This window comes from Fukomys damarensis, unplaced genomic scaffold (genome assembly GCF_012274545.1).
Source record: "Fukomys damarensis isolate Sample0158 unplaced genomic scaffold, DMR_v1.0_HiC HiC_scaffold_17, whole genome shotgun sequence".
Lineage (NCBI taxonomy): Eukaryota > Metazoa > Chordata > Mammalia > Rodentia > Bathyergidae > Fukomys > Fukomys damarensis.
This window is the reverse complement of record NW_022900929.1, coordinates 27130161-27155924: the sequence shown is the minus strand read 5'-3', so window position 1 is coordinate 27155924 and position 25764 is coordinate 27130161. Positions and strand designations below refer to the sequence as shown.

General features: G+C 43.0%; 1 protein-coding gene across 1 annotated transcript in view; it reads right to left on the bottom strand.

Annotated features, from left to right (window-relative positions):
• The window catches only part of Abca13 (ATP binding cassette subfamily A member 13), a 337625-nt gene that overhangs the window by 7895 nt on the left and 303966 nt on the right, over positions 1-25764 (bottom strand). Inside the window, exons 58-60 of the mRNA XM_010624894.2 lie at positions 21772-21906; positions 16848-16951; positions 10140-10232 (exon numbers count right to left, since the gene is read on the bottom strand). Of these exons, the coding sequence (XP_010623196.1) occupies positions 10140-10232; positions 16848-16951; positions 21772-21906 (332 nt within the window). The remainder of the gene's footprint in view (positions 1-10139; positions 10233-16847; positions 16952-21771; positions 21907-25764) is intronic.

The following is a 25764-nucleotide window of genomic DNA, read 5'->3' as shown; positions in this document are numbered from 1 at the left end:
GACAATGCTGCCGCTAGCACTAAGAGGCCTAGCCCTAACCCTACTCCTAACCATAATACCCTTACTCCAGTACTGCAGCACTGGCCCTAACCCTAATCCTACCCATGAGCCTAACAATGACCATAATACCCACATTCCAATACTCAGGTGCTTGAATGCCAACCATATACCTAACCCTAACCCCAGCCCTACCATTAAACATAATACCACTCTATAATGCTCATGTACTTGAATTTCAACACTAGCCCTAAAACTAGCCCTAACCCCGACTCTAACCCTAACACTAACCATAATATTCATGCTCAAATATTCAGATACTAGGCCAGGCATAGGGGTGCACGTCTCTAATCCCAGGACTCGGGAGGCTGAGGCAGGAGGATTGATGCGAGTTCAAGAACAGCCTGGGCTACACAGTGAGTTCCAGAGCAGTCTGAACTACATAGTGAGACTCTGTCTCAAATAACCCCGACTCTAACCCTAACACTAACCATAATATTCATGCTCAAATATTCAGATACTAGGCCAGGCATAGGGGTGCACGTCTCTAATCCCAGGACTCGGGAGGCTGAGGCAGGAGGATTGATGCGAGTTCAAGAACAGCCTGGGCTACACAGTGAGTTCCAGAGCAGTCTGAACTACATAGTGAGACTCTGTCTCAAAAAACACACAAATAAACAAAAACCAAAAAACATAAACAAAACAAAATATATATATATATATATATATATATGTATCCCTAAGCTTAATGCTAATCCTAACCCTAACACTAAGCATCAGAGCCACACTGCAGTACATAGCTACATGAATTCCAAAACTATCCGTAACCCTAACACTAACCATAATACCCACACTCCAGTACTCCAAGTAACCCTAACCCTAAGCCAAAACCTAAAACTAACCATAACACTGTCCCTAACTCTAAACCTAACACTAACACTAACACTAACCATAACAGCCACACTCAAATTCTCATGAAGTTGTATTACAACACTATCTGTAACTCTAAATGCTAACCCTAAATATAGCCCTATCCTAACAATAACAAGAATACCCACACTCTAATACTCAGATATGTAAATTCCAACACTATTCCTTAACCTCACCCTATACTTAATGCTATCCCTAACACCCACACTCAGATATTCAGATACTTGCATTCCAGCACTCTCCCTAAACCTAACCCCACCATTACTAACACTGTCATACCCACACTCCAAGGTACATGAATTCCAACGCTCTCTCTAAACCTAACCCTAACCCTAACCCTAACACTAACCATAATTTCCACATGCCCAAACATAGTTCCTTTAATTCCAACATGTAGAGAACTTTATGCCAATGGTGTTGTTGCAAACACTACAGCAATCAGTGAATCTTACCAGCTAGGTACATAGAACAAGTCGGCAGACACAACCAGTAGGCATTTACCAACTTTGAGGTGAAGGGAAGTAAAGACACAGCATTCCATTGCTTGTTGACACAGCTAATGCAGTACACACCAGAGCTGTTACATATAGCAATAATGCTTCTGCTAAAAATAACAAAGCTCATGAAAGTTACCCAACTTACTCTATAAGAGACCTTAAAATCTAATGCCAATAAAAGCTAAAGCAAAGAGAAAAAATAATAAAAAATAGAGTGAAAATTATTAAGATCAAGAGTTTATAAAACCAAAGAAGAAAAGTAATGAAATTAAAGCTGGCTATGGAATCTGGGATACCATATGGAACAGAGTCATGAAAAAAATTAAAACTGACAGATATTTAGCTTTTCTGACCAAGAAGAAAAGAGAGAAAATTCACAGTAAGAGCCAGAAATGAAAGAGGGGTCAGGGTCCCTGATGTCAAAAAGGATAAGCCATCCTGAATGGCTTCACTGGTGAATCCTACCACATATTTAAGAAATAATACCAGTTCTTCACAAAATTTCCAAAACACAGAAGAGACACTTCCCAACTCATTCTATGAGGTCAGTATCACTATGATAATAAAACTAGACATCACAAGGCAAAATAAAACAAAAAGGGGAAAACACTGTTAAGTAATATCTCAAGAGTATGAACACTTGCAGCAAAGCAATAGCAAACCAAGTCCAGTAACATTAAAAAGAGACATCACAATTAATTGGAATCCACAAAATCCCACAATAAACGTAATGTTCAATAGCAGATACTGTATAAAAGAGTCATCCCAATCATGGTTTTGCTTCCCAAAGGTTTGGTTACACATAGTCAAGTACAGTATAAAAATATTAAATGGAAATCTTTAGAAATTAATAATTTGTGGCTTTAAATACATGTTACTGTAATGTAAGTATTGTTATTCATTGCTGTTGTTAATCTCTTACTGCGTCTGATTTATAAATGTTATCACAAGTGTATCTATATAGGAAAAGAGCACAGTAGGATTTGGTGCTACCCATGGCTTCAGATACACACTGAGCTCCCTGGAATTTACCTCTTACATACTGGGAGAGTGTGTGACTGTACTTTCTTTAAGTACACACAGTTCTGTCACAACTTCCACTCAGCATTGTACTGGAAGTTCTAGCTGAGGCAATAAGGCAAGGAAAAGAAATAAAAGGCATCCAGACTGAAAAGGAAGAGATAAAGATGTCCTTATCCACAGATTACACCATGGCCTATGTAGAAATCCTAAGGAATACACTGCATACTTAGAACTTCCAAGCACAGTTCACAAGGTTGAAATACACATGATCAACACAAAAAGGAACCGTATATCTATACATTTGCGATGGAAAATCCAAAAATAAAATTAAGAAAAGAATTTCTTTTCCAACAGTATAAAATGAATAATATATTAGTATTAAAGTTAATAAAAGATATACAAAACCTATGCTCGGGAAATTTTTTAAAATTTCATAGAACTCCACGTGACCCAGAGATTTCACTCCCGACTATGTATCCAAAAGAAATGAAGACATGTGTCTATACGAAAGCTTGCACACAGATGATACAGGAAAATTATTCTGAATAACCAGCTGCCTGTGAATGGATAAATAAACTGAACATCATTCAGCCAAAATAGGGAACAAAGCATTGATACATGCCACAACATGGAACAACCTTAAAGCATCATGCTAAGTGAAAGGAGTCCTTTACATGATAATATCACATACATGGTACTCTATCCATGTGAAGCATTCATAAGAGACAAATCTATAGGGACAGAAAGCAGATTTATGTTGGCTCAGGCTGGAGGAGATGAGAGGACGAGGGAGTAATAACTAGACAGACAGTTTCTTTCTGCAATGGTGAACTTGCTCCACAAGTTAACTGTCAAGGTGGTTGCACACATTTGTCAATGTAGCAAAACCCACTGAATTATATACTTGTCAACTAAATACTATATACTAAAATCCACTGATTGCACAGTTCACATAGGTGAGCTGTATGATACAAGGAGTACATCTCAATAAAGCTGTTAAGAAGCAAAGAAGAAAGGTGCCCACCGTTTTAAAATCAGTGACAAAATGCTTGGAGATTGCCAGGTTGCAATTCCTGCCCTGTTTCCTGGCTTCTCCTGATATTCATTCCCTTTGCAGGTACCCAAGGCCAATTTCCCACTGTGGAAGGGACTATTTGTCTGCTCTTCCTTTTGGGAGCAGCCGTGTGACTTGGCAGGTGGGTTGTGATCAGAGTCCTGAGCATCGGTGCACCTGGGCCTAGCCACCTTTGTGCTGCAACCTGCTGGGCCCCGAAAGACACTGAGAGACAGCACTCTTGGAGGTGGAGTCACGCCTCAGACACGCCCTCCTGCTGCCCCCACCCCAGCTCAGCTCGCCAGACCCGCAAGTATTATGGGTGAGTGACAGTCATTTGCAACGGGAAACATAGCCCTGAAGAGCAACCCTCTTTCTTGGCTAAGCTTTGCTTCCCTATGCTGAAGCTGTATTTGCTATCAGAAATCGGAATTCCGTGGTGGACAGCGGCGTTTCAGAACAGCACATTCTGCTGCCTGCACTGCGCATTAACTCTTGGCAGGTCTGTGGCATCTGCGCTGAATCTGGTTTTTCAACAGAGAAGTGACAGCAAAATATCACCGAGGCTGGCCAGAAAGAGGCCTGGCTCACAACCCCGAAGTTTTCTGTTAATGGAGATGCTGAGTATGGATGGAGTCCTGTCCCCAAAGACAGCAGATAACAGTAAGTAACACAGGTTGTTTTGAGACCAGGCAGGCTTTGCTCTAGTTAGCAAAATATGGGACCTCAAAAAAGTCTTTAGCAGAGGAACTACTTTTGTTATTAATAGTGTGTTCATTAAGTTAGACAGAACCCATTGCTTCCATGGCCTTACCAAACTCCTCCTAATATCCAGGCACGGCAACCTGGGAAGAGCTTTCCTTCAGCAAAAGCCTGCTATATGCTGGAGGCTTCGTTCACGCATTAAGATATTCATGCTCCGGTTCAGCAAATCCTTTGAATATAAGTGATACACACATCCCAAATATTAAAACCAGGCATGGTGGTGAACTCCTGTATTCCCAGAACTTTGGGAGGCTGAGACGGGGGATCACAAATTCAAGCCCAGCCTTGGAATTTAGAGTTTTAGCAAGATCCTGTCTCAAAATAAAGGGGTGGGGATGTAGCTTAGTCAGTGCAAAGGCCCTTGGTTCCATCCATAGTAGTGCAAAACAAACAAAAACAAAACATGTCCCAAATGATAGGGATACAGAAGTAACAAAAACAAAGGTGCATACTGGATGTTTCCAGTCTACCAGGTGAAGTAGAAAGCAGCAAGTAAACAGAGGAGCATTGTAATCAATTTCTCAGGTGTGTCAGGGAGCACCAATCTCTTCAACCAACCTAAGGGGAGGGACGGCCCACGAGAGCAGTATGTTAATGAGTTCAACATCTGGAGTCAGGCTGCTTCATCCCTAAGCACATCTGCATTCCAGTGACGGAGAAAGGAGAGGCAGAGAAAACGTGCGCCCCTCTCTACAGATTCCAGACCCCACCTCCACAGAAGTCACTCCGTCCTCTGTCTCAGGCCCCGGAAACACAACCTTCTCTCCAGGTGGCTGTGTTGCCCAGGTCCCCACTTCTGTGCATGGGCAGAGGAACTGCTGGAGGACTCTCTGGAGGGTGACGGCTAAACAGGGCTGAGTGACTGAGACGGCATCGCTCTGGTGAAGAATTGTACAGTGAAGGAGAGAGAACACCCAACACCTTCAGGTAGGAACAGGGTGGGTACATTCCACCACTTCTTTTCAGCGTCCTGCACAAGTATTCCTGGCCCCTTTGAAGCAAAAGGATCTGATCCTGTCTCTGATTCTACAACTCTTCTATTTCCTCAAGTCAAAGAGGAGTCTAGGCAAGAAGGCAGTCTGTTTCCTCAGTGATCGCAACAGGAAGTAAATTTGGTGGGAGAATCTGAGAACTTATGACACCACTCACAGCAGGGCGTGACATAGTGGTGTCCTTTAATCAGCACAGGTAATGTCAACTGAGACTACCAACTGAGTCGGGGAGACTGGGAAGCTTGAAGGGGAGACTGCTTTAACAGTAACTCGGTGGGCAGACGACAAGCTTGTTTAGGTCTTGGTCTCTGCATGGTGGAGTCACTTATGTCACAGGGTTGAAGGAGATGCTGCCTGTAAACATCTGTAGGCCATTCTGTGTTAAGTGGGGATTAACACAAGCACAATGGCATGGAGCTAAGCTCAGTTTACCTGACTGCAGAATTCTTAGACATAAGCACAAAGCAGGGATGAATTCAGCCTCTCCATTCCCATGTCAATGGGAGACAGCAATCACCCACCTTTTGGCTTCCTCTCCTGCCTCCTGCCTCCTGCCATAGTGGAGAGCACACAGTGTAGGATCCCAAAAACCCTTTTTTATTATGAACTATCCTAGCAGTACCCAGCTCTTCTCAGAAGCCCCCAGGTCCTCCCAGAAGCCCCCAGGTTCTCGCAATAGTACTCTAGTTCCTCCCAGAAGCCCCTAGTTCTTCCCAGAAGTCCTCTACTTCCTCCCAGCACCCTCTAGTTCCTTCCAGCAGTCCATAGTTCCTGACAGTGCTCACAACCCTCCTGATGCTCCCTACCCCTCCAAGGTCTCCATTTTCCAATGACTTCAACCATCTTTCTATCCTCCAAGCCCCAAGGTTCTTTCACTCTTTAAGCCTTAGAACAGCTAGTTACAAAGTTGTACTTTTTTGGCTAATGCCCCTTGCATACACACTGCCTTCTCTATGTCCTGCTAGCAGCTAGCTTTAGTTTTGTCTTGTTAAACTTACAGATACAAGACAGAAACATCTGCTAAAATGCCCACTCCTTCTTCTCTCCTTGTCCCTCCCATTTTTAACCCTAGAATTATAATCTCCAACTTTGAGAATGAATCCAAAAATTATGGTGAAGGCGTCAATATTCAACTTCTACCCCATTATATTCAAGCTGTTCTTAAGCACAAATTCATTTCACTATGCCTCTCCCTCTAATGCATTCACAGCTAATGCACATTCTTGGCTTAAATGTTTCCTGACCAGGAAGCCACTGGGCTGTTCCTTCCCTTAAGACCCTGGGTCTGCACACTCCCTTCTCTTAATCCCTACCTTGTATATAGGACTTAAAATCATCTCTAAAACCTTCTCCAGGCACTTCCAGTCTTTCGGTTACAGCTTTTGATTTGTGTGTCTAGCCCAGTTCCTGCAGGGCTCAGGCCTTACATCCCACTCAGTCCCTGGCACTCTGAATATTCAGTGGGGTTTGCTGAGAGAAACAAGTGCACCACACGGCATGGCATCCACAGGCTCCCAGAACCATGACCACAGCACTGCACCTGTGCATCTGTGTGTGCCTGTTGCGTGCTCCACCGTGCTTCTGCTGAGATGAGGAATCATGTCTTCGTCGCCCCTAACAAAAGCAGGGTTTCCCTCTCCAGCACTTCTCATCCCCATCTTCGCTGTGGGTGAGAAGCAGTCTGCTTATTTCCAAGAGAAAATATAATACTAAGAAATGAAAGCAGTGTTTCCCTCTGATTAAGTGACAGCTCTGGGTGACACTGCTCATGATCTGAATTTCCAAGACCAGAGGCATCCGACTGATACCCCCAGCGAGAGCAGGAGATGAGAATCTAAATCTCTTCCCAGGTAATTATGTTAGAACAGCATTAATTTTGTTCCTGCAATCCGATGTTGTGAAAACAAATGAGATGACAAATTATACACATCAGCTGGGGTGGAGACAGATATACTGAGGATCTGGAGCTCAGGCAATAGCTCTCTTAATAAAACTATTTCCAGTGCAGAGAATTAATTCAGGGGCAATGAGCAGCCAGGGAATTACATGATGCTTTAAGACAAAGTGCGATGCAGAAAAACAGGCATGGGTAGCAGCTCACCCCGCAGGTCCACATCACGTGCCCCACCTCATTTGAGAAAATGACATGAACATAGTGAATTACCGGTTCCATTTTTAAATGAGTTGGTTTATTATTGATGATGTCACCCCAGCCTAAGCCTGTGTGTTTACAGAACTGTGTTGTAGCAGCACTAAATCCATCCTGTCACAGTGAAGCAGATGGTGTCACATAAGGTGACATATTAATTTGCAGCTGTCCAGACGGTCGTAACTCGGGAGCTCAAACATCATTAGTCTTCCTTCCATTCTTTAGAAGAATATCCACCACAAACACTCTTTCAGATAAGGGTTAACTTGTATATTTCAAGTTAAGCGGCCAAATACCCTCTCTATGATGGTACACTCTGAAATGTTTTCCATTTTTATTAATTCCCCCAAATGTTCACGTTTGACAGCTGAAGGAAATCAAAATACTAACAATCTTAAGATTTTTCCTTAGATCATTTAAAGCTTTGTTTTGTTTGCCAGCAAGCATCCTTTTTTTCTTCTTCTTCTTCTCCTTCTTCTTCTTCCCTGAATCAGAAAAATCGCCTAGCACACTTCAAACTGGAAGCTCTGGGTGTCAGAAGGCTCTTGCCTTCCCACCACTTCAGTTTCAGCCTCCTGTGCAAGTCCTTTCTGAGGGCGGCGAAGCACACAGGCGCCCCCTGCAGGATCCTGGTCCCTGGTGAACGTGCCTGTAGCTATCAGGCTCTCAGAGCAAGCTCAAAGTGTGGAAGGCAAAGGACTTGTGAATATGTGAGTGATTAATTACCTGTCCAAAATATCAGTGCCACAAGAGTCTGGCTGTCAGGTAGCCAGCACCCTATCCTGCTCTCCTCTGATCACTAGTCTCCGTGCACACACATGGGCACTCACACACACACTTAGGAAGCTCTCTTACATTTAAGGCTTCTCTACATCAGATTACCATCTTAGAAGCTCGAGAGTCACTGCTCATCCTAATAACACACCCTTACCTTGATGATCCAATCCAGAGAAGGAGCCAGACTGCAGGAAACCCACCCGACCTCCACTCTCCACGCAGAAAACCGATTCCTATTCTATTTTAGTGGCAAAGTGCCCCGCTAAAGGTCTGTGTTCCCTAGACGTCATGATGTCCAGGGAATGAATGGAACTAAGTCCAAGTTGCTAGGTGGGGTGATCAAAAGAGCTAATTTGGGAGCAGACACTCTGGAGCCTGCAGACCACACAGCTGGAGGATGACTCTGCCCGGTCCTCATCCTCTGGCTCCATGGCCAACGGTAGCCAACCCAAGGGAAAGCAAGTAGCTGACCTCTAGCATAAATCTCCCAACTATCAGGAATGGGCTGTAAAGCTGTTTGAAGGCATTTGTCAGTGTTAGAGAGTGTGGAACATTATTTTTTCTTCTGATATCACTTATTAAAGATGAGCAGAGTACACAATGATAACAGTTTTTAGTAGGTTCGTCCAGCAAGTGAAGGACCCTACACATGACTTCTGGGTACCCAGACCCAGCAGTCACCCCTTATTTTTTAATCTCATGACTGTGGAAACATGGGTTCCTATGTTTTATTTATAGCAGTTTTTTTTTTAATAGGAGAAAACAAGAAGCCTGCTGTCTCAGTACTATATTGCCTAACTATGACTCTCTGGAAATGCAAAATTCACTCCCTAATTATCATTTCAATCCAAGCACTGGTTATTTTCTCCCAAGTAAAAATATTCTAACTTTACGTATACAAAGTGAGTCCACAAATAGGTTTGTGTATGTGTGTGTGTGTGTGTGTGTGTGTGTGTGTGTGTGATCTCAGAATCTACCAAAAATGTATACACACTACAGGAAAAGAAAACCTTGTACAAATATTTTAATACTAAATTTATTAAGGCATCATGAGACTACAGCGAGTTATCTTTGGCCTTTACAATTACAAAAAGCGCTCAAAGTCGTGGCCAAAAGCTCCCAGACATTTATTATTGTACTTTTCCTGAAGTGTGTATACATTTTTGGCAGATTCTGTGTATATATTAGTTCTCTGCTTGAGGATTTTAACCTTTATAACACTAAATACATGAAAAAGAGAACGGATTTATCAAGATAAATGACAATTACTCTCTATAAAAAGTGTAAACAACAAATTAAAGGAAATTAGAAAATCATTCAGGCAACTCTAAAAAAGTTATAACAAGGCATAAAATGTTCATAGAAATCGATAACAAAATCATTAAGCTTCCAAAAAGTAAATGGAAAAGGGCATGAAGAGATAATTATCTAGGAAGAAACCAAAGGGATTCATGAGCACAGGAAAGAAACCTTCATTCTTTCATTAGCCCAAATGAAAGGTGGCCCCAGCAATCTTTTTTCGCATTCTTCCAGCAACAGAGGGCTTTGCTAAGCGTGCTGCTTGGCATGGCGCAAGTCTGACTCGTTGCGTGAGAATGGTACAGCGGGGGTGGGGGGCATCCTTTGCATAAGGCGCTTGGTATGCAAGGTCGTCATTCCCAGGCCTGCCTGTATCTCAATGCTGCCATCAGGTTGTCATCTTTACCACCGTTACCACTCGAGGTGCGAGAGGAGGAGAGCAAAATGCTTTAGGACAATGTCTGGAAATCTCTGTGTGTCTGGCTTACTGATTATGGCTTCTGCACATTCCCTTAGTGTCTCAGGGCCTTCATCTCCTACTGCACAGCAGGAGGTTACTGACTAGTTCACTCTGTCCCAAAGCATCTCTACTTAAAATACTGCATCATGTTGTGGGCTTGACAGGAAACACTTAAACAAAAGGAAGCTCCACATACCGGTCTCTGATGTGCTGAGGGGAGCCGAGGCACCGGAAGCTGCCGTCCACCATGATGGCCAGTCTGGTGCAGAGCGCCTCACACTCTTCCATGCTGGGAGGGGGGGAAACAGGCAGTGAGCCACGGCCAAAGGTGGGTGACTGGGTGCAAGCTTGAAAGATTAAAAGCGGCCCAAAATACCACCGGGGAAAATCATGTGAGTTTTTAATATAAAAACCTCATGAAAACCAAATATCATGCTTCTAAAATTCATAAAATTTATTAAGGTGTCCAATTATGCAATTGAAAAATGATTAGCATTTCCGTGCTCCAGGAAAACCAGCAATAAAATATGCAGGCGAGAACCATTTAGCAATAGGACAAAAATACGAAGTAGGTAAGATCTTAACAAAAAAAGTGAATATTTTATTACAAAAGTAATAAAATTTTACCAGGAGACATAAGTGAAACCTTGAATCAATAGGAGGGGGGAAAAAAGGAAAACTGTGAATATTTTAAAAATAGGAAAACATAATGTGAAAATTAGTGTAACACCAAATAATATCAGCATACTATTATTGTAAATTTAAAATATAATAGCACAAGCATAACAATAATAAGTAAATTCATATATAAAATGTTATATTTTCATAAAGTATGCAACATTTAAAATGCTATAAATAATATTTTACATTCTGATTACAATCCAAATTATATCTTAAGTATTATTTTAATGTAGAATATGTTACAAAGATTTATAATGTATGATATTATTATGAGTCCTAAGCTATAATAGTACAAGTATGGTATAACCCCCCATAAAAATTTTATCACCCCCATGAGAAAAACTGAAAGTGGTTATAAAGCATGTCTTTAAAATTATTTAGTGAGAGGAAGAAGAACATTGAGAGTCATGAGGGAAGAGTGCCCCAGAAAGCATTAACATTTATCACACCACCACTAAAATAATTAAAAGTAGGTAACACACTGAACCATCACGAAGCCAAAGCAATGGAACAGAAGACGGCCCAAAGCAACAGCTGAAGTCTGAGAAACTGGAGTGACTTCAGGGTGGAAGCAAGCTTGCTAAGGAATCTGGAAGGACGTGTCCAATATACTTGCAATGCAAAATTTGGAACTCCTACTGAGGGTGTTAAGATACAGCAAATATTTACTGTATTGCAACAAAGGGGCCAAGGCTATAGTGTGATGTTGTAGCACTCGCCTTCCATCTGTGAAGCCCTGGCTTCGATTCCCAGCAATAAAAAGGAAACGAAAAGTAAGACACAGCAAGACCTACAAGGGAGAGACCATTACCCTTACATATACTCACCAGATAGAAGTCACCTATATGAGTTTTACAAAGCAATATAAATCCAAGGGATAAAAGTGGCAAATAACAAGTAGAAAAGATTCAAAGAACTACTCGTAGGTCAAAAAACAAAACAATCTATAAGTGTAATCATAAACCGAAGGATCTTAAAACTAGTCGTTAGCCAGAAAGACACTCTGATTCTTTGATAAAATGGAAAACGTCTTCCCCCCGACACCATTTCACATAAAAACTATGAGCTCTAAGATCAATAAAATACTCACACTGTTAAAGACATTTTCTCAGTAATCGCAAGCAGGTCATTTCCTATACCAGCAGTGGCGAACCTGTGACACCCATCATGTCACAGCAGGCACGCAGAGCCCTGTCAGCATGTGAGACACCATTCTCGCCAAGGTGTGACAAGTTATCAGCATGCACACAATAGCAAAGATCACTTTTATTGTGCAAAAGTTCACCAAATGCAAACTTTTACCTTTCAATAAAAAGCTGATTGTATCATTGAATGCTCTGTTACTGTGTTTTTAAGACAAAAGATGTTAATGTATGAGTTGTTCTCTCTAAAACCTCAGTGTTTGGGTTTTACTGCACTGTTGGCACTTTGTGATAAATAAGTGGGTTTTGGATTGAAGTTTGCATACTCAGTCTCTAAAAGGTTTGCCATCACTGTCCTATTCTTGTGGGAGTAAAAATTGGCATAACTTTTGGAAAATTAGTTTGGGAGTAGTTTCTGGTCTAGGAACTTGTCCTAGGAAACACAAGATATGAATGTATAATGTTTATCTATAATAGTAAAAATATGACCGTAGGTAAATATTCCACAGTAGGGTAATACAAAACTCATGGAAGCAAGAGTATATCCCTGTATGAGCCTTTAAACCTCAGGTTCTCGAAAGTCCACCCATCACATGGTGTAAATCTCCCACTACAGCAAGGGCAAAATGACAGTGTGTACTGGGAAAACCACACGTACATGTGGGAAATTTTTCTAGGAAGAAAAAAACCCACAAAAAAAAGCATCCATATCAATATCTGAAAAGTGAAAAATCAGTGTGGATTGTCTTCCTGTTTGCTGTTTTGTTTTATCCAAATTCTCAGCAGGAAGCTCTGTGTACTGTTGGGCCATAGTCAGTGTGGGGTCTGCTCTCTAGGGGACGGGGCTCAGTTCAAGATTTTACCTCTGAGTCTTCCTTGTAGCTAGAGGTGGGCATGTGCAGTGGCGCCTACAAAACACACAATTCTGGGTCATTCTGAAAGGAGGCCACTTGACCTGCTTCTATAGAGCCTGTAACTCGACCTGCACCAGGAGGATGAGGACAACTTCCAGGTGGGAAGTGACATGGAACAGTGGACCTGCATCCTCAGTGGACTTGGTGGAGCAGAGCCCAGCAACATCAAGTGTTAAGTGAGCCACAAACATCTTGCCTGAGACACTACCGTCTAAGGTTTTTCTGCTGTAGTTTAACTTGAAGTCTAAGGAACATATGCTGCAAACATTCCTGAGCTGCTTTATATTGTTCTATGCAAATACATATTTCCTCCATTGCTTTAATCTCAGTTGAAGAGAGTTTTACATTTTTATACCTGTACTGTGGACAGACTAAGAAGTCACTTCTGTATTGTGACAAGCGGAGGTCAAAATAAAAACCAGCATAAATGAAGGACTCTGGATGAGGGATTTGGTGATTCTAAATGAGCTGTAATTAACTGTCCAATGAATAGGCCATGAACATGGGGATTTGTAAAACCACAGCCCAGACTGCAAAGACAGAAGTTATGACGATCTATGGAGAGAAGGGTATGTAAGGCGAGGCATATTCAATGACAACAGTCACTGGTCATTTAGGTGAATAAATCATTGATCAAGAAATAAATAAGCACCAAATTTCCTCTGTGGATAGTCTGATTACATGGAAATAGGGTTGGACAGTGCAGAGATTTAGGGGCTTCTGTTGGAATTCATGAATCAGCATCTGGTACGGGAGGAAGAGGCAGTGTGGTTATTCTTGGTTGAGCCAGTCCTTTCACTAAGCCACGTGTGCGCAAGATTCCTGCCCCAGGCTCCAGAGCCATGATTTCCCAAGATGCTCCGGGGTAAGGGAAAGAGCCAATGAAAGATGAATGCAAAGTTAAGGTGAAGTGGCCCAGCCTAGAAGTCTCTTCTCACTAAAGAATCATTTTAGCATTACAGAATCAGTCACAGGCTTTCAATTCTTCATTTACAGTGTGTAATTTGGATGTTTGTATTAGTTGAATAGGGACAGATTTATGGAAATAAATTTGTATATATTCATATGTGTGTCATTTATGTGAAACCAAATGAATAGGAAGATATGAAAGAGAAATTGCAGTTATATAGGGTCTTTCTGAGAACAGTTGACACTAATTACATGTTACATGAGAAATAAAGAATTCTATGGTGGGACCATTTCCCGGGCACAGATCCTGTGCTGGACACCAAGACTGGTGTCCTCCTGCCAGGAAACCAGTGCCAGCGCCGTGAGTGCAGGGACACGGAAAGCCAGCAGAACTGGCACAGCAGAATGGGCACTTCCATGGATGAGTATCACAGTGAAGTAGATTCACCACATGTATTTTATTTCAGTGTAAATTTTTATTTTCCAAAGAGAAACATAATGAGAACAAAATATGAGGGATAGGACCTCTGGCGAGGTCCAAGTCAAGAGCTGGCCATGCCCTTGACCGTGACACTGCTGTGGACAGGACTACTGTTGGAGCAAGGAGGTGGAATGGCCAACGCCTCCAGTACCTATGGTGTTGACCTTAACAGGCTGAAGCTGTGTGTCTGCGGCGTGCACGCAGCCCACCAAGGCCATGTATATGCATCTGCTTGTCACCCCAGAGGCCATCTACATGCACCTAGGAAGGGCAGAGGGACCCAGAATCACAGCGCCAGCTCGAAAACAGCCTGGACACATGACTTCCTCTGCTGTCAGGATCGAGGTCCACTGGCAGAGGACAGCATTTTGTCAGCCTGAGCAGGGTAAATACAGCCACTGCCCATTTGTGGGGTGGGTGGAAGAAGCAAAAGCAGAGGTGACTACTGTGCAGCCAGCCTTAAAAAAAGTGCAAACAATTTTAAAAACAGGAAAGAAGGTTTTCCCAGAAAAAGAATTCAAACACAAAGTTGACAGAAGTGTTTGGAAACAAATGAACAAACAAACAAAAAATGTGGTAAGAAGAGTGACTTTGAGAAAGAGGAGCTCAGAATCCAGGGGCACTGATTATCCAAAATATCCAGCTTTCAATTTAAAATGGTAAAAAAAAGAATGCAAAGAAATAAGAAAGCAGTGAATAGAGGGAAAAATCAGCAATAGGAATTGTCCCTAAGTATTCCTCAATGCTAGATTTAGCAGGAAAAAAAATCAATATAGCTATTATAAATATGTTCAAGGAACTAAAGGAAAACACTTGTAAATAATTAAGGGAGAGGTAACAACAAATGACAATAAATAGAAAGTCTAAAGAGAGAAATGAAAGTTATAAAAAGAGAAGCGATTAGAAAACATATTGAAAAGCACAACAAACAAAATGAAAAATTGACTAACGCAACCAACACCAGATTTATGACAGCAGAAGGAAGTTTACAGAGAGCTCCCAGAGAAGTCAAAGAAATTACCCAGCCTCAGAGCAGATCAAATAAGACCAAAAAGAAATGAACGGGAACTCATAGATCTGTGGGCATGATCAGAGTCCCAACAACCATGTAATGAAACCACTAAAGGAAGAGGTGGACAGACAGAGCCAAAAATCATTTGAGCAAATCCCGGCATGGAAATCCCAGCACTCAGGAGAGTGAGGCAGGAGGATTCATCACAAGTTTGAGGACAGCCTGGGTTACATAGTGGGACCCTGTCTCCAAAAAAGTTTTAAAAAGAAGAAAAAAACATTTGAGCAAATGATGAACAAATTTTTTTCCATGAGCAACTGAGTTCCCAAATGGCCATGTCACTCTGTAAGATTCTACAGATGATTTTCTCATATTTTCTCTTAACTTCTTCAAGAATTGCTATTATAGAAACTGATAATCATAACCTATAATCATTGCAGAATGTATAAAATGCAATATATATGTAACAATACATATGGGCCAAAGGAAAGGAGGCCGCAGAACAGTATGAATGCACAATTACAATATTTCACTGGTTAGGGCTGAAACCACTGAGCTAAATCCCTGGCCCTAGAGCCAGTACAATGAATAAAGGTGCAAACTTTGATTCCCAAGCCAACTATTAAGAAAATAGACTGAGAATATATATCTAAGATGTCAAAAATGTTACCTTTAAAATTATTTATTCAATACATAAAGAGTAGTTAAATAGGAACAGAGATATAAAAACACAGGAGCCATGTAAAAACAAACATCAAAATGGCAGATATAAATGCAATCATGTTTATAATTATATTACATGCAGAACGATCTCATTGTCATATTCAAAATGCAGATACTGAAGGCCAGGAAAAAAGCCAGGTCCAACTACTGTATATACCTGTGAAGGATACGTTCCTTCTGCTGCAACACACACAGAGTCTCAAGGTAAGGAGATGTGAACATAGAACAGACCGTAACCAAAGACAGTATCAGTTTTCTATCATCGGACAAAATAAGACTTTAAAACAAAAACAAAAAATACCAATGGAGACAAAGAAGGACCATGGCATTGGAAGGTCACAGTTCAGAACGTGTGTTCGCCTAACTCCACGGCTTCGAATATATGAGCCAAAATCTATGGTAGCTTCAGAAGGAAAAGGGAACAGCACGGTACCACTGGACGGTTTCAGCCTCCCACTTCTGATACTGATAAGTCTGCAGCAGAGAACCCACAAGAATATGGGATCCCAACACTCTCAACCGGACTCACCCAGCCAGCATGGCCTGCACACGCCTTCCCCCACTGGGGGCATGCAAGGATGCACTACACCGAGTGTCACAAACCGGGGCGGCGTGCCTCCTGCTCCCCTCAGCTTGGGAACAGAGCCACACATACTGATCTTCCGTGTCTGTGATTATCTAGTTCTTTTGGGGGGAGGGAAGGGAAAGGGAAAAGGAGGGGGAGAGAGGGGAGGCGAGGGATTGGAATCCTTAACTCCCGATAAATGTATAGGAATGGAAATCACAAAAAGCATTTTCTCCAATCACAACAGTTAAATGGAAAATGAACATCAGAAAGAAACCTGGAATTCCCCCAAAATGGTAGAAATTAACTAATATTTCTAAATATATTATAAGTCAAAGAATAAATCACAAAGGAAATGAGAATACATTCTTTTACATTCAAACACACAGCACTGTACTTGGATCGCCCAGCGCTGTGGCTGGCCCTGGACTCACCCTTAACCTGGCTTAGCACGTGGCCAGCCAGGGTACAGCTCACCTGTGTGAGGTCAGCACTGCTGCGCAGCCCTCCCGGACCTCCTTCAGTATCGTCTGCCACAGGTAGCGCTTGGAGCAGGGATCCATTCCAGAGCTGGGCTCATCCTGAAGCAGAGAGACATAGTGGTGGAAATTTGGTGAACGCACACAGAAATGCACACTCCACCAGGAACAGCCAGGCGGGACTGCAAGGAAATCCCTTCTGTGGCCCTTGTGGTTTCCTCTCGACTGTCTAGCAGAGTCCAGAAGACCAGCGAGTCCTGAGTAGGGTCTTGGCTCCCTTTGCCTCTTTCAGGACACCAGTGGAGGGCCACTTCCTGCTCACCTCCTAGATTGTGCACTGACCAGCACTGCTGGGCTATGGGAGAGATGGGAGAAGGGAGGGGTTGGGTCACAGGAGCCTCTCTGTAGGGCTCCTTCAAGATGGGCTGGCAGGTGCCTCAGCTTCCCCAGAGACATCCCTAAAACATGGGGAAAGGGCAAGTGATCCCCCCAAAACAAATAGCACGACTGCAGAACTGGAGGGAGGGACACTACTATACACACCAGGGTGTGACATCAGTAAAAACAAATGGGGCACTCACACCCAGCCTCCTCTTGTACCCAATTTTACACATTTCCCTCCCAGGCCACTGAGGTGTGACATGTGCAGGTCTCAGAACAGATATGAGAGCACCTCAGAATCCTGCACCCAGCTGGCTGGTGAGATGATTCTTTCCAAGCCAGGACAGACTAGTAAAGGAGACACCTCTACAAATGTGAAGACGGTGAGGTCAGACCTCATGGAACATGAAAACAACAACATGCAAAGAAACAGGATGCCACCCTGAGGACACAATAGTGTCCCAACAACTGGTCTCCACAGCACAGAGAGCTAGGCAATGCCTGACGTAGAATTCAAAGTCATCATTTTAAGAAAGCCAGAGCTACAAGTGAAGATGAATAGAGAAGAGAAATCAGAAAAACAGCAAATGGGCAAAGAGAGCAGTTCAGCAAAGAGAGCAACAAGAAAAGCTCAAAATGAGAAAGAAGTCATACAAGAAGGACAAGCAGAAACTCCAGGGCAGGAGGGGCAATGAATGCACATAACCAAAAATGCAGCGGTGCCCAGGCAGGTTCACTGGATAGAATGAAAGAATCTGTGAACTTGAATACAAGTTATGCAAAGTTACCCATTTAGAGGAGAAAAAGAAGAGAAAGTTGAGAAAGAATGAAGAAAGCCTACAAGATTTTTATGAAACCATCAAGGGAGCCAATATGCACAGTGTTATTGTCGATGGGAAGCTGAATTAGTTCGTCCAGTATGAAGAACATAATGAAGACTAGAACTACCGTGGAATCCACATTTCCACTGCCGGGGCTATCGCCAAAGGAAATGAACTGAGCGTGCCAAAGAGAGAGCCGCCAAAGGCTCATCCTTACTTCACCTGAGCCAATGAGTGGAATCAACCAAAACGTCCCAAACAGATACATGAATGAATAAAAACATGGCACGGTCACACAAAGGAGCACTAATCAGCTATAAAAATGAAAAAAAGAAAATCTTAACATGTGACAGCCCAAAGGAACCTGAAGGACATTACAGTAAGTGAAGTAAATCAGGCACAGAGGGACAAATATCAAATGCTGCACTCTGTTGTGTGCAATGGGGTATGATACAGGATGAAAAAGCAAGTTCTGCAGTTTTCAACAATACGTGTGAACCTGGAGGACTCTACATTCACATGAAATAAGCCAAATGCAAGGAGACAGTTACTCTTCATCTCGCTTACATGCAGAGTCTAAAAAAGTCAAGTTTTCGGAAAGCAGGGGTGGAAGGGTGCATACTGGAGGCTGACACTGGAGATATGAGGATGTTGTCAAGGGGCACAAGATTTCATTTCTGCAGGATTAATAAGTTCTGGAGATTTAAATATATAGCACAGGGATTTCTATGATTTGAAATTTCTGTCCACACTAAAATCCACGTTGAAATGTAATCGTATAGGGAGTGTGGATTTATGAGGTGATTTGTGTCACGAAGCTACTCCCCTCATGAGTGGTATTTGGAGCCCCAGAAAAGGTGCTGATGGAGAGTTTGTCCTGCTTTGCCCTCCGACTTCTGCCCCATGGTGACACGGCCTTCCTCCCACTGGGGGTGCATAGTTCACAGCACCATTTTGGAGAGATGCAGGGACAGGTCTTCCCTCAGCACCTAAACCCAGGGGCACCTTGATCTTGGTCCTCCAGCTTCCAGATGGTGACAACTACCTTTCTGTGCATTACGAATCACCCACCCTGTGATCTCTGTTGCAGAAGCCAAATGGACTCACAAAGACTATGGCTAACAACTCAAGTGCCATGCATTTGAAATCCACTGGCATAATAGGTCACAGGGGTTCTCACCACATACTGGAAAAAAGAAATGGTCATTAAGGTAAGTGACTGTTAGGTTAGCCAGCCTGATTATAGCAATCATTTTAGAGTAACTATGTTTATTAGAAAATCATATTGTGTACATTAAATATAAGTGATTTTTATTTGTCAATTATGTCTCAATAAAACTGGGGTGGGGTTTCCACATAAGCTGGGCTCTCCATTGAGATGTGGTTGGGTGTCCCAACCCTGATGTGTTCAAGATTAGTCCTCAGCCTCATAATGACACTCCTGGAAACAGGAACTGTGTGGGGAAGGGTTCCATTTATTAACAACTTTCAATTAATTGAAATTTCCTGGAACCTGAAGCTTTCTCCTTCAATTAAACTCCCAAGCACTTGTTATCTGCAGCCCTTCTTAGAGGAACTTGCCCAATGCTTGATGCATTGCTGAGCTTTTCGCAGCCAAGGAGCACTAAACACATTTCTGTTAAGAGTTTCAGGTCATCAGCTTCTCCCCAAAGTAAAAACAGAAGCAAGTGGAGTGGGGAAGCACTGAGCATAAAGATAAAAATAACACCTGGTTGCTTCTGCACATCAAGTGACAGGTGTGTGCTACTTATAAAATAAGTAGATGAAAAGTGTGACGCTGCACAGTTCAGGAGGAGTCCTGCATGTGTCATTTTAAGTTTCCCTGAGTCTCACCGTGGTGCCCCTCTGAGAGCTGCTTCCCAGTCTCCGTGGAGAACTGCAAAGGCCCCGTTTTACCCTGATGCTCTGGACAGCCGGTGTCTTCAGGGCCACTCATGGTCTTGCAGTTATCACACACAAAGCCCTGGGCTACACGCTTAATGGGGATCTGTCCATTTACTGTCTTCAGTGGCTCCACAAGACTGACATGAGGGTCAGGACCACTCTCAGACAGGAAGAGGAGAAGCAGAGTGTGTGACGTCATGTGCTGCAGAAGCCACACCCCATCATTTGGACTCCAGAGTCCACATGTGGCCGCTGCGCCACAGTCCCAGCATCCAAGGGAGAAAGAGCAGGGATATGAAAAAAAGACAAACAGGGTCTGCAGGGAGATGGGGGCACGGCTCCAGTGCAGAAGGCCCTCATCCAACTGTGCCCTGTGCCAGCTAGGACAGGAACACTGTGTAGCAGGAACTGCATCCCATGTCTTTTTCTGGGTACTGGGGATCAAACTTGGAACCGTGTGCTCAGGTAAGCTAAATCCCCAGCCCTACGCCCCATGTCTTGGCAACTCCTCAGTGTGACCCGCCTGGCCTCAAGAGGATAATGTGTGTGCACACTGCAGAATGGTGCAAATATTGGTCTGTATCATCAGATGGCTGTGACCATTCTTTATTTGGGACTTTGCAATAGCAAATGTGGAACAAGGAAAAGGAATATTCAGGTGCATTTCTGATAGATAACCAGGAAACAATGAGGCTATTTTTTCCAACTCAGATCTTCAGAAATCCAGAAAACAATGCTTCTGCTTTGTTTCCAATGCTTTTTGACACCCTTAAGAGTGCCTGGGAGGATGAAGCCCCAGGGTGCAATATCTTGATGAGAATCCTGTCTACTTTTTGCAACAGCAACATTATGCATAGTTAGATCCATTTATAAAATGCAAGGCAGCTAGATCCATTTTTTGGTGGCCCTCACTCCAGTTCATGTTTTTGTCCTGCTCACCTGGCCTGATTGTGTCTGCACGTAGATTAGAGACAGCCTGGGCCCTGGAGCTATTGCTCATGCTCCACCCTGTTGCTGGAACCCTCATCCCTCCCCTCCACATCCATGTGTCAGCCAGCTTTCCATCACTATAGCAAGTAACTGGGGGAATCAACTTACAAAAAGAAAATATTTACTTTGGATCCAGTTTTGCAGCCTCTAGTCCATGATGGGTTTGCTGTGCTGATTTTGCACCAGTGGCCAGCCACTCATCATGGCTGGAGCAAGTAACAGAGCAAAATTGCTTACCTCATAGCCAGGAAGTAAAGAAGGGGAAGAGGAAGTGACCTGCACCTGACAATATCCTTTGAGAACAGACCCTCATGACCCAACAACGTTCCACTAGGACCTACAACTTCAGGGTTCTATCACCTCCCGATAGCATCAAGACTGGGGACCAAGCCTTTATGGGTGTAGGGGACTTATCTAAACCATGAAGACCCTGACATCCATCCTCCTGATTTAGCACAGACACATGTCACTTTTGTTATTATATAAACATATACCTGCAGGAAGAAAAAGACTTGAAAGTGATATGCTAGAAGAAAAACATATATTGGTTTTCAGATTAAAAGTGAATTATAGTACTCTTTTGAATGTAATTTTAATGTTAAAGTTTAATTGACTTAAATCTGACAAATATGAGATAAATGTCTTATTCTACAAAATTCCACTGATATTTTAGATTTTGTTTGGGAAATACTAAGTTAGAGCAGAAGCTTCATATTTATAAAGTCAACATTATAAGTTAGAGTTACTTCCTGGAAGAACTCTGGTAGACTAAACTAAGTTTTCAAATCCACACGTAACATGGATCACACTATTTCCACTACTCACCAATAATAGGATGTCAGGTTTGCCCACAAGGGCCAGGGCTGTGGAGAGCTTCCTCTTGGTCCCTCCACTGTAGGTAGCCACCAGTCTGTCCGCGTGGGCTTCAAGGTGTAAGCGCCTCATGAGATCTGCAGCCACCTGGACAAGAAGAGATACCTGTGAGCAGGCCACAGAGGCCAGGCCTCAGCCCTGGCTCCTGCTGCTGCCTCTCACCACTCCGGCCCACCCCACACACAGTCAGTCAAGTACAGCTCCTGATCCTACCCCTTTCTAACTCGGGTAGAAACTGACAATGAACAGAGGGGAATTTTTGTACCTGTAGACATCAGCGTGATGACCTGAACCAGTCTGTATTGAGAGGGCAAGAGGGCAAGAAACACAGAATCAAGACTTGGCCTAGACAAATGTCCACACTGAGGTGAACAGAGATGAGGGGAGGATTTGAGTAGGAAGCAAAGCAAGACAATGAGATGTCAAAATCCCCAGGAAAGAGAGTGAAGCAGGGAATTCTCAATATTAACACAAGGATTCAAATGTCTGTTTCACAGCAAGAAGCCACTGATAAGAGTTTGCACCTTCAGAATTAGGATTAGAAATGACCTGGGAGTGGGGGTACCCCCACCTCAGAGGGTCCTGACTCTCCCTCACTCTCGCTCACAGCTCCTCTCCCGCTGACCCTATGATGGACCCGGCTCATCTCCTCGGCTCCCCCTGGCTTACATCCAGTTCCCTCCCCTCTCCTGGGCACCAGCTGGGTCCCACGTCTGTGTCAGCTTTTTCTACTATAACTTGTGCCACCCTCTGACTATTTCCAGTTCTCTCTTTTGTTCTGTGACCCAAAGACAGCAATTTCTTTGTGTCCAACTTTGCATATTTTAAAAATTCTGCATCTTATTTAGCTCTTGTGATCAAATTTATATCAATACATTTCTTTATATAAATTTATATATATATTTATATAAATTCATTTGTTTAGATACCATTAGAGAAACTGGTCAAGATCGTGCCTTAATCCATTTAGGAGCAGAAGGAAAAATTCTACAGGACTATGAATCTGAATTAATAATTCTGGATCTGAAATACTTAAATGAAACATAGTTTTAAATTAATGCACATACTTTTTGATAAAAAATATAACCTTTCGGACAATAACTATATGATGATGATGAAAGAACTCTAGAATTATTAGGGTAGCAGCATGCTTCCAATTTAAAATGTTCTTCATAAATTGCTCTATTGCTTTATTTCTGTGGCCTCAAAATAATTTAGAAAATGAACTGTGGTCCTTGAGTATTCGTCTTGTGGTCCCATAGCGAAAGTGAAAGAAACAGACACATCAAGACCCAAGAGATTCGGGAAGATGGAATCTTGAACCTTCTGCCCTCTGCCTGAGGAAGTTCTCCAAGGCCCATTATCTGTTCTTACTGAAAACAGTCATTTTCCTGATTTGTCTTATATGAAGCATCCTTCTTCCTGGCTCCATTAAGTCCAATTATCCCAATTAGCATAAACTGAATAAAACTGTATTTAATGACATACAAATGTTCAAACAAAATGTTTTATCCCAAACAAGTAAACAAACACAAATATTAATGGAGCATTACATGAGTGAAGAGACATGAGACCATGCACTGCAGAAAGTAAAGGGATGACACAGGGGCTAATGGAGATTGATTCACCCACATTTTCCTGAGAGATGAACTACAAAAAAGTACAGCACTCGTCCCAGGGAAGCAAGCACATGTAAAATGAAGGTCAGGAACCCAAGAGGAATTAGTGATGGTTTTTGACCCATAAAAATTACCAAGAGGGGGCCGGGGATAGCTCAGTGGTACAGCACTTGCTCTGGGCTTCATCCTCAGCACCAAAGAAGAAAGCAGGAAAAAACTTGCCAAGCAAATAAAAACAGAAAGTATGTGTATTAGAAATTTATACTTTTTATTCAAAGATGAGCCATTACTGGAAAGCTAGCAAGGAGATAAACAAAGGCAAAAGCGCCTAGCTTTATAGAAAATCACTCCAGGAAAGTGAGAAAAGTTTTAAATAAATTTGCCCAACTATTTTTGCTTGTTTTTATGATACCAAGTAATGTACATCATGTTTTCCCAATTTTACACACAAAAAAAGTTAAATAGTACACATTTTGAATCAGTTAACCATAGGGAAAATTCCAGATTAGATCAGGACAAATGTGTCAGCTTGAGCTAACATTCTCTGAATGTAGTATTTTCAGGAAATAACTGAAAATGGCCTAATAAGATGTATTTCGTTGCCATCCCTACTACACTCAGCACTGCTATGACAATAATGGCAAATATAATGTCCTAGTGATCATGCTGGCAAAATACCACCTTGCCCCAAAATGTCATAAGCGACAGGCCGTCCGTTATTCTCCTGGGATAACAAAGTACCTTACATCACAGAAATCTCTCTGCTGCTTTTCTCTCAGGAAGCCCTAGAAACTATACCCCATCTATGGCAAGAGGCAGGGCCTCTTCTATCTTTACACAGCTATGCCGCAGCGTCAGATCTGGCACACGGTAGGGCCGCCAAAGCAGACTGCGCGGGAAAACACACATACACACGCTGTGTCCCAAAGACGGAGGTGCAGGGCCCGGGATGTAGCTCAGTGTTCCCCGCCTTCTGCTCTGTGAGATTCCAGATCCAAATGAACAGTTCAGTAGGATAAAGGAGCCTAGGGCTTCAGCGGGACATGCCTGTCTTCTGTCCATCCCTCTGCTGGTAACCCACCTGCTCCTACTGTCTTCTAATGTCTAGCACCTTCCTGCAAAACTGTAAGCAGAAACTTCATGGTGAAAGTCATACCTAAAGGGAAATACTGAGAAGCAGTATGCGGTAGGAGTTTTTCCTGGTAGCGAATATTAGTAAGAATCGTGTGGGTAAGGTTCCACTTCTATCCCAGGGAGGAAAAGTAAAATTCAGCGTTCACCAGCTTTCATTGGTTTAGAAATGTCATTTGCTTGTCTGGATATGATGTTAGCCCTGAAATTATCATCAACTCTCTCCAGCTTCAACTCTCTCCAGCTCTCTGTAGCACCCCAGACCTCAGAGCCCCTGTCTCCTGAATATTTTGGTTCAATGTGGTATAAAATTCCCTACCAGGTTAGTCAAATCCAGGCTCAAACACGCATACTGTATAGCACGGCACAGTGTGAATGCTGGGGGAGACCAGAAAGCATTATGCGTACCAGTGGAGCTCAAAAGCAAGCCAAATGACCGGTGATCTCCTTCTCATGTAACTGAGCAGAGGGGTGCAGGGATGGGGCATCCCATACAGAGAAACGGCCAGCAGACTGGGCCAGGTGGGCTGGGGGCTGGAGCAAGGCTGAGGTTAGGCTGTGAGGAGTGGAGGAGTGGAGGAGAGGAGCGGAGGAGCCATGCACTGAGCTTGAAGGACTTTCCAGCTAGCACAGGAGGCTCTCCTGGAATCACAGAAGACACCACTGGCCGCCAACATCACAGTGACAGGTAAATCATGAAGAGATGCTCAGGGCTGGAGAAGCCATGCTATAACCCCACAGTTTCCACCTTCTTGACCACTCTGGAAGCTGACAAGAGATTTCATCTCAAACCCCAGCCATCCGAACACACTAAGAGTTGCAATGGCTTCTTAATCAGGAACACGTGCTCTGGCCCCAGCTTGTCTGGTCTCAAAACTAAGCCCTGCTGCGTATGAGCCATGTGACTCAGGAAGCCACTGAACCACCTTGTGCCTCAGTTTCTCTGGTTGTAAAATGAAGAACAAGCCTCTTATCTACTTCCTGTGTTGACTGTAAAGTGCTGACAGCTGTGCATGCTGTGGGGATGGCTGCTTTCCAAGAATGGGGGTCATCAGCCAGTTTTGTCACACAGTCCTAAACTGCGGGTCGGTCCCTTTTCTGGGCTCCAGATGCAGCCAAAGGACATGGCAAACATTTGATGCTATTGCTGTTGTCATTTGGCCCACTGTCCCACGGTGAAGAGTTTGGGGTAAGA